Source organism: Daucus carota, chromosome 9 (genome assembly GCF_001625215.2).
Source record: "Daucus carota subsp. sativus chromosome 9, DH1 v3.0, whole genome shotgun sequence".
Taxonomy (NCBI): domain Eukaryota; kingdom Viridiplantae; phylum Streptophyta; class Magnoliopsida; order Apiales; family Apiaceae; genus Daucus; species Daucus carota.
The window spans coordinates 32,268,847-32,279,541 of NC_030389.2; the positions used below are offsets into that span (position 1 = coordinate 32,268,847).

The 10,695-nt window shown below is 32.1% G+C and overlaps 1 protein-coding gene across 1 annotated transcript; it reads left to right on the forward strand.

Moving 5' to 3' along the window:
- Positions 1-603: 603 nt before the first annotated feature.
- LOC108200919 (protein MIZU-KUSSEI 1) lies at positions 604-2,046 on the forward strand. Its single transcript, XM_017369191.2, has one exon. The coding sequence runs from the start codon at positions 1,052-1,054 to the stop codon at positions 1,853-1,855; it is 804 nt and encodes a 267-aa protein (XP_017224680.1). The 5' UTR covers positions 604-1,051; the 3' UTR covers positions 1,856-2,046.
- The last annotated feature ends 8,649 nt before the right edge of the window (positions 2,047-10,695 follow it).

A 10,695-nucleotide genomic window follows, 5' to 3' on the forward strand; every position in this document is an offset into this window, starting at 1 on the left:
TACTTATCGACCATGGCTAGTGGAATGTAGGTAGCTGCGCTAGAACCGTCACCATAGAAACATGTTGTTATCTTAAAAACTGTAGACAAATGATAAAAGAAGCCCCCGAATGATGCAAAGCACAAAGGTGGCTATTGGAGCCTTTATTCATCATTGAGACCTGTGCATCACACCTCAGTTGTTGCACCACTCCATCCCTATATACTCACTGCTCCCATTGTCGCACAATTTTTGCTTCAAAATACAATGTGGTTTCGAAACCAATATTCCGAAATTGAATCCCGGCATGTCCAGTGTCTGACATGACTCGTATCCGTTTCATTTAAATATTACACAAAAATTAAAAAAATTATGCTTATACTCAATCTCATACATAATTTTACTTTTTATAATAATACTGCAAAATGGATATAATTATCATCAAACTTATTCATTTAAATTCCCATAAATACCGAATGATAATGTGACAGTACGGGGCGGGTAAGTTGAGATATTAAAGGGCGAGAGAGTCGCCTGTGTGGGGATGAGATGGTCGTTTTTGGTGGGTAAGTCTTGGTGTGCCTTTACCTGCCCCATAACTGTTTCCAATGCAATGTTGAGTTTACACACAGTCAATTCATTTTTAATTTTTCCACACCCAAATCTCTCTCTCTCTCTCCTTGTTTATCAGCTCAAGCCCCCACTAGAAAAGATGCATCACACAGAGCTTTGTCTCTTCAGCCTCCACTATTCTTTTCTCCCATTTTCAAAACCAAAACTTCATTGTTTTTGTTTCCCTCTTGTCTCCATCTTTCTTTACTGTTCTTGTCCCTTGTAAATCTATCTCGTTTCACAGTTAGGTGGGGCTGCTCATCTTCCTATTCTGTCAGCCTTCTCTTTACAAATTACTCTTCACTAAAGTCCACTACCAAAGAATTTTAAGCCTAGCCCTTCTACCTCAGCTTCTTAAATATGTGTAGTACTAAAGAATAGAGTGGAATCCATCGCTTTTTATATCTCTTTCTTTTAACTTTCTTCTTGAATCTTGATCTTGTCTTTGTTGCTTCCCAAGATGAGGACAATCATGGCGAAGACCCCTCATGACTCGTCTTTCTCGTTCTCTCGTAGATATTTTCATTGGAAGAAGAAGGTGGAAGACGATGATGATATGGAATTGGAGGATATATTGTCTTACAACTCCTCCTCGCGCTCTAACGAGGAGGAGTTCAAAGATAAAGAGCTTGATTCTTCTTCGGTGCAATCATTGAATCCTCCGGTGAAAGCACCGAAGAAGAAGAAATTGTCGGTGGTGACAATTTCCAAGCTCCGTTCGGCTTTTGCTTTCGGAGGAAAAAGTAAAAGCCGAACTTCAGGCTCGGGCCTCGGGTCTAAAGTCATATGCACACTCTTCGGGTACCGAAGAGGGCATGTCCATGTTGCATTTCAAGATGATTCTAAACTGGCACCAGCATTTCTGGTTGAGCTTGCAACTCCTACCAGCATTCTTGTTCGAGAAATGGCATCTGGGCTAGTCCGAATAGCTCTGGAATGCGATAAAAAGTCTGTAAAGAAAGGCCTGAAGCTGCTTGATGAGCCACTCTGGAGAACATACTGTAATGGCAAGAAATGTGGATATGCAATGAAGAGGCAATGTGGGCCTGATGAGTGGAAGGTGCTGAATGCAGTGGGCCCAATCACAATGGGTGCTGGTGTACTGCCTGGGAGTGAAAATGGATCCGGGTCAGAAGGTGAGCTTATGTACATGAGAGCTAAGTTTGAGAGAGTGGTGGGGTCTAGAGACTCTGAAGCTTTTTATATGATGAATCCTGATAGCAATGGAGGTCCTGAGCTCAGTATTTACTTGCTTAGAGTTTGAGCATTGTGATGGCTAATGTGAATCATGTTATTAGTTGAAGTTAAGTCATGTTTAGTGAACTTGTTAGTTTTAATTATTGGAGCTACTTGTAATGCGGTTGATTTAAGTTTAAGAAATGAAGAGTTATGGAATGGGGTATATAACTCTCTGTATGTACAAGTCTTATGGCACTGCAATAAATTTCCAGCAAAGTCTTGATAGTCATATAAAATCATCGCATCAATTGCGGAACAGATATATACCATTCACTGCGATTGAAATGATATCGGACCCGACTCATTCACTAAGATTGAAATGATATCGGATCCGATTCATGTAACGGATTTGACTCATGTAATTCGGTGTGACAATGTAGCGAATGATATCGGACCTGACTCATGTTATTCGAGATGACATTTTATGAACATTTTCATACGAATATGAACAACCGTATGAGCGGAATGATATCAAACACAACAATATTCAATTAGAATATGAACGGATTGTAATACGAAACTAATAATTTTAATATGACACGACAAATATTACTCCCTCCGTCTCAATTTATAGGTCCATTTTGGAATAAACACACATCTTAAGAAAAAAGTTGGTTAGATAGAATCTTATCTCATATATTATTAATTAGTGCATTGATAAGTGAGAATATTGTTGAGTTTCAAAAAAATCACAATAAATATAGGGATTTAGTGCATTGAGAAATGAGAATAATGTTGAGTTTCAAAAAAATCACAATTAATATGTAGATAAATTTGTATTGAAAGAAGAGAAGGACAAATATTTTGGGACAAATTTTTTTTTGCAAACTAGACTTATAAATTGAGACGGAAGGAGTAATAAAATTTGAGTAGATATTGATTTGACGCAACCGAAATCTTGCCACCCCTAATTTAGGGCGAGCAGTAAAGGAAGAGAGGGAAGCATAATGAAAATGAAATTAATTTCTTTGTCTGGCTGTCATTTTTAGGTCCCGGATTAGTGGTTTGAAGCTCATGCAAGAGTTTTGTCTCTGTAAAACTGTTACTAACAGTCACAGACAGAGTCCATCAATTTACAGCAGTATTTAAAACACTGCTGCTTATAATACACAAACACGATAGTTGTAACCTGTCTTTTCTTCATTGAATTCATTGTTTCCTTTTGGTTCGTTATAGTGATCAGTGAGCTAGTAGAAGATACTTATGTTGGTGTTATACATGCGTTATTTGGTAAATAAGTCATTTTAAAAAAAACATATTTATAGAGTAATTACTTTTGAAATGAAAATTTATGAGATAGTTTAATAAAAATAAGAATTTATATTTAGAAAAATGTATATTTTTACTTAATCATTTCAGGAAGTAAGGATTTATTTGTGGAAAATTAAGACAAGTCAAACACTCCCATATTTTTCCTTTTTTGAAATTTATTATTAAGAGGATTATTATTGGGGTTATGATCCTATATATTTAAGATTCACACTATATTATTAGTCCAATTAATTCTAACAAAGACAGGAAAATAGAGCTCAAAGACGAAAATTCAGATGTAATAATATCGTTATAGCTCAACAACCCTTCGTAAAGAATTCGATTTTTCAAATATTATGTCCGCGACATGGTTGAAAATGAATCCGTGATGATATAATATAATACGAATACTTATAACAACATTGTACTCCATATCATAATTTCTCGTGGTCGTGGATTTGGTAAGCTTTAATGATCGATGTCGATTATATAAACACAACACATATGTTAATCTGATGAGTACCATTATTGGACTTAGATATGTAATTGACACATAACCTAACTAGTGTTTTGATACGCACGGGAGTGACGAGACATCCTGTCTCTTCATGTTTCTTGCTCTGCATTTTTAATCTTCGTTTTCTTTTCATGTTTATTTCATGTAGAATGTAAAGAAACATTCTAGCTGACAAAATAATCCTTCTCTTGCCGGTTAATATCAACTGAAGTACATAAAGTCGATACATGTTTATTTGAAAAGATAATAATCTTGAATAAGTATATTATATTACTTTTAAAATTTAAGAGATTATAATTGTTGAAACTATATTATAAGCTAAAGGGATATTCTCTTATATAACACATTCAATTTAACTCAATTTATATGATTAAAATGTCTATTTTATATTTTTTACTAAGGAATTCAAATATACTACTCATTCCACAATTTATGTGTACGAACATCCGAACATCTTTTTTTCATGTGCTGGTTTATGTTTAAATATTAATTGAATTTTTTATTTTTTATATGTTTAACTTTCAACGTCGGCATTCTAAAAACACAACAATAGGTATTTTAGGCAATGGCATTTTGAAACACGACGCTGGAAGTCTAGTCTAGGTGTACTCCTAAAGCGTCGACATTTCAATTACCCGACGCTGTAATTACTTTAAAGCGTCGACATTCTTAAGCCCGACACATATAATTGTTTAAAGCGTCGGTTTAATGTGAAACCGACGCAATAGAATTAGTGAAATTGTCAACATGCGTTCAGTTAAACTTGCACCCGACGCATATAAGGTATCTAATGCCACGGTTTCTTATAGAACCGACACATAAAATCATTTTTGTACCAGTGAAGCATGTATCTATTTAAAATATAAGATTTTATCGACATTATTTGAGTTAACAATTCAAATAACCTAATTTTAAATATTGTTAAAATTTTAAATGAAATTCAAGATGTCAATGTCTAATTTGAAATAACATGATCTAGAAACGAAGGTGGCGCATAATTATGACAGAAAATTATGGGTTTGTTATTTCTTCCCTGTGATCATTCGAAAAGGATAGTGATAGTGGGATTTGTGCATGCTCACTTCAAATGGTGGTTTCACTCATGGGATTCAAGTTTTCATCTATTGTTTCACTTGCTCGGGCACACAAATACACGTCGAGTATACTTGCAAAATAATTTACCATGTCCGAAGATTTTTTTTTTTCTACGGGATCACTTCGCAACCAAGATAACCTATAAATCATTTGCGTGTATTCTTTTGTACTCGTGGAAGTGAAAATTTTCACCCGATCCTGTTTCTCATTGTCTATATTTTAGCTCCACCAAGTTTTATCTAAGAAGATGAATGTGACACCCACTTGTGGAACGATTAGGCTAACCCGGATTTGAAATCTACGAAATCAAAAAAGTCTAACCCGGATTTGAAATCTACGAAATCAGAAAAGTCTAACCCGGATTTGAAATCTACAAAGCTAGAAAAATTGATGATTATAAAGAAATATTATTTTATATTTCTATCTTGATTATTATAATTTCTGATTCCGTTCCGTGATGTTAAAAATATTCAAATTACAAGTTTACGGCCAACTTTAAACTTAATTAGCAAAAATATACGATCAACAAATACACATTTGACCGGTCCATGTTCATGTTCTTCTAGTAACAAATCAAATTACAAGTTTAAAAAGCAAGCAAAGTACATGCATAAAATGAATTAGCAGTCAGCAATGTTTGCGCTTACAAACATAATATGCAACTGTAGAGATTCTTTTCTCTCTCATTGTCTCTCGGCGAGAAGGAGTTGGAAGCATGCAGAGAATATAATACAGAAACGCTCAGAGCTTGCCGGTCGCAGCTTGGGCAGCAGTACTACCCGACGTCCGGACAAGAAACGATAAAAATGCATTACACATATTTGTAAATCACTGGTGAAAGTCAAGGTTAGACCTGCATGCTGCAGCTGCTTTTGATGATCCGAATTGGAATAGTGGAAAAATACAATTTTCAATATATTCTGGTGCTGTGTCATTTCTCCCGTACTTTCTCCTAGGGGTGAGCAAAAAACCGATTTGGAACCGAAACCGAACCGAAACCGGGAAAAACCGAAGAAAACCGATCCGAATATAACCGATCCGAAACCGGAACCGAAAAATTAAAAACCGAACCGATTTAAATGGTTGGGTTCCGGTTATACCTTCCAACCGAACCGATAAAACCGAACCGAACCGATTATTAATATAATAATTAAATAATAAATATTATATATATTGTTAATAAATATATAATGTATATAGTATTTAAAAATTAAAAAATCTATTCAAATTATAAGTTCACATCATATAAAAAACTACAAAGTATACTATGTCTTTTAATTATTGAAACACTATCCAGGAGCTCAGCTCTGTTTTTTCCCGTAGATGTTAATAAGGTATTGTAATCATAAAATAAATAAACACACTAATACCATACCATGTGCTTTCTAAATCTTAAATATGCCAATCTGCTCTAGGAGAAAGATGGTTGATATTAAATTTGACAAGAGAGATCCTCCTGATGCTTTCTGATGCTGCTGCTCACTGTAATCATTTGATTTCCCACTTAGAAATTTGAACATTAAATAAAATATTATTATTTTTGTTAAATTCTCATAATATATTAATGAATATGTATAAATTACGCGTGTCAATTTGTCTATTATTTTTCATTGTCGGTTTTGTAACCGAAACTGAACCGATTATAATCGAACCGGGGTTTTTTAAACCGAAACCGAAACCGAATCCGAACCGGCGGTTGCGGTTTTTAATTTTAAAAACCGAAGATATATGGTTGCGGTTCCGGTTTTACCCGGAAACCGAGCCGAACCGGCCCATGCTCTCCCCTACTTTCTCCAGCTATTTACTTTATCATTGTATTTGTTGAAAAATCTCCCTTGCTCGTTTATTTACTCTCATTATCGGCTAACAAGCATGTGAGCAAGTACAATATATATAATCGAAAATAGAGTTTCGGTGTTTTAGAGATAGTTTGACTACGATTCTTAAAAAAAACAAACAAAAAACAAAGAAAATAAGAACAAAAATCTAAGTGATAAATAGAATTATACTTAAAGTTATTTGGATAATAATAACATAAAAATAAAAAAAATTCAGCTGTGAGAAGAAAAATTATGATTACTAGCTTCTCAACTTGTGCTTCAAAACCTAAAATAAGCTGATAGCACTTCTCTATTAAAATAGTCAAATATAAACAATATTTTAAGTAAAAAGAAAGTGACTTCTCGTTCCCAAACACTCGTTTGGATTTTCTTTTATGTATGGCTTGTAATAACAAGTCTAGTAATCCAACTTGTCTTGTCTTATTATTATCATTGAAGGGAACAAAAAAAGCCGAGAGGAGAGGAATACATTGAAATATAATAAGCATCATATTAAATTCAATAATTATACAATTATTCGAATTTTTTAAATAATTCTCGATTTTAGCTGATAAAAACCTGCAGACCAAGAAAAAAAGCGTAAATCTACCTTATAATTTATTTTACTTATTAGCCCTTGACAGACAAATTATTAGGGCTTAAACTACAATATCTACGTTGTTGAGACGTATTCTACCGGTTATTATAAGACATAAGAACATCTCAAATATGAAAATCTAAAATATATGATTTTCATGATCCAATTATATGTCATATACGCAATAGTGAAATTTACCGATCAATTACTTCCGACAAATAAGTACGATTCCAACAATTAATGGACCTATTTTTTAAATTTAGGTCATTTATTTAGGATAAGTATTAAAATTAAATATACCTCCTTTAAATTTTTGTTATAAAATACATATTTAATGTTAAATAATTTTATTGAACATAACATAGTGTAGAAACAAAAGTTATAAGAAATTAAATGCATTATATTATTGAAAGATATATATTAAAAATTATTACATGAGAAATTATTAAATTTAAAATATAAAAATTGACGATTATTATGAAATTGTAAGATATGTTTAACCAAGTTTTTTTTTGACAAAATATATTTAACCAAGTTATTTTGAAATTGACGATGTGTCCGTTTCTCACATATATGTATATTTTAGTTTCGGAATATATATTTTATTATTGGATAACAAGTTTTTCACGTAAATTTGATTACGATTATTTTTATAATTACAACTCTTTTGTTGATGCCATCAGGATTATCTTGTTCATAATATTGATAAATACGCTCTCAAGATGGTTCAATTTTTTGACCAATATCGATAAGTAGATCAATTGACACGTTTGATCATGCACTTATCAAGAGTATATCTTCTACCCATTTTCAATCACTAGCAATTTCTTGACTATCTCCAATTATTTTTTCACAATCGTCATTTAGATCAATAAATTTTTTGTTTAAAAAGACGGATACTTGTGAATGTGAAATTTTTTGGATAGATGATTTTTGTGTTTCAAATTTTGTATTTGAAAATAGAGGAAACAAAAACTGATATAGAAAATTTTGAGGATATGGAAATGAATATTAAAAATTTGGAGAAAATATGGAAATCAGTATTGAGAACTCGAAATTGAGAAACAAAATTGAAAAAAATTTATAAATTAGGAAAGACGAATTTGAATATGAAAATTGAGGGTGTATTTTGAGAATTTGAAGATAGAGATTAATTATTTGAGTTCATCTTTTAAAAAATAAATGTTTGAATGGGGTGTAAAAGTTTTATATTTATAAGAACAAAATGTTATTGATTTAATATATACATCACAATAAATTTATTATTCAAGCGTTATTAAACGTCTACCTGAGAAAATCAATGTAGTAATAAATATATGGTTACTCTTTTATTCTCATACAAAATAATTAATAATATAAAAATAAAAAATAAGCAATTGAGACGGTTCCATAGAAGGGACCAGTCCATTTCTAATATTTTCATATGATACATAAATAAGTGAAGGTCTTTCTAGTATGTTTCTAGTATGTGTATGAGCACACATTAACAACTATTATTTGATTAATCTCTAAATTTTGACTGATGTAAATTTTCGTGTAATCAAAGAATTCATAATTATTAATGAGATAAGAGTTAATAGAAATCCAACATCTAAAAAGTGGTTCATGTGAGAATAAAAATCTGATAAGTTGAATTCAGCAGTACAGTTCATTTCATGTGTAACTTTTCAAGAGGCATAAATGAAAGAATCTAGACCATGATGATGAACATAATAAGTCAACTATAGCGGAGTCAAAATGGCACTCAGTCCTGCAAGCTGCAATGAGTGCTTGACTATTTATCAATCATGTCACCTTGTTAATCAATACTCCCCCGTCTCAGTCATTTCTATATAGTTTCTTTTTTGGGATGTCCCATCATTTCATACATTTCTAAAATAGCAATTTTTAATAATATAAAATATTATTACACCAAGTACTTTCTTCCACTATCTTCGTTTTATAATAATATAAACATTATTACACCTACTACTTTCCTCCACTATCACACATCTATAATTAAATACAAATGGGTCTCACCACTTTACCCACTTTTCATCTAACTTTACTCATTTTTTACACTTTTTCTTGATCTCCGTTTCTACACCAAATGTATATAATCTACTGGGACGGAGGGAGTACAGTATAAATTTTGCCGACTCATATTTTTTATTTTTTGGACTCGACAGTCCGACACTGTTGCGTTGTTGGAGTAGATTTGGGCCGAGATTGTCCGAAGAGAACTAAACAATAAGCCTACAGGTCATGGTCCAAGAACCTTCTGCCGGTCTATCATTGTGTTTGGGGTTTTAACATACCAGCATTCGATAGCAAACAAGACCATTGTTGTAATTTAAGAGCCCAACCCGATCTATCGGTGAATTATTTTTGTCACTTGATTTATTTATTTTTTGACAAAACTTGGCACCTAATTTAATTACTAACAAGAGATATGATAAAAGTACCAACCACCCATTTCGTAAAGAAAATTTAAGCATGTTTTCCTAATAAATAATTTTATTATTAAGTATCGAGTTATGTTTAATCTTATTCCATCACAGTAATAAGTAACTTTGTTATTATTTTTTTATAAAAGGAAATCAATTCGTAAATTAAAATCCATACATCATTTACAAATACAATCAAAATTGAACAAACACAGAAAAATATCGTTGTTGAATCCTTATTTCCTTGATAGATAACTAAGCGGTTTGAAGAAGCTTTGAATATATATTTGTTTTCACCCGATTGATTTTCACATGACTGTTTTGAACAATCGATCATAGATGCGATCTCATAATAGGGTCATGGGCACATGCTAAGCACGGAAACTCACAAATTTGATGTGTTTTGATTGGTGTGAATGTAAGGGGGCCATCATTATTAAAGGGGTGTAAGCTAATCAAAATAAGGAAAAGCCATCAAATTCTGTGCTTATTGTGTGCCCATGGGCACACCATAGAAAAACCGCTCATAATAACTTTCAAACATAAATCAAACTCATGATTTTTCATGCCCGGTCACGGAGAACGTCAAAACACAACAAAACAAAAACCTAACTCTATTAAGAAAATCTAAATAAATTGGGAACTTATGAAAAGAAAAACAAGATTTCAAACAAGAAAACGAAAAAAAGAATTAGAGTTTTCCATCGGTGAAAACCGATAAAAGACCCTCAAAAATCTTTAATAGAGGTTAGGGTTCAAAAGATATGGAGGTGAGAACTTTAGATAATAAAATTCTCAGATTATTAAAACTCAAGTAAATTAATTATTAACTATCAAGTTATGTTTAATCTTATTTAATTAAACTTAAATGATAAGTCAAAAATAATTTACACGATTATTTATATTAGTACCAGCACAACAAATTATTTTGTTGACCAGTAAATGATATTATTTGAAAAGAGCTAAAATTTTAATGAATGAATTTTTTAATTGCATCTAACAAAATTTATAGTTTTCGAAGAAATAAAAGGAGAAAAACTAATTACGTTAAAATAAAACAAATCATAATTTGTGGAGAAAAGATGAAAAGGGAACATACGAACGACGTCGTAAAGGGCAGAGCGGGCAGGGATTTAGGGTTTTGAGAAGATATAAGTA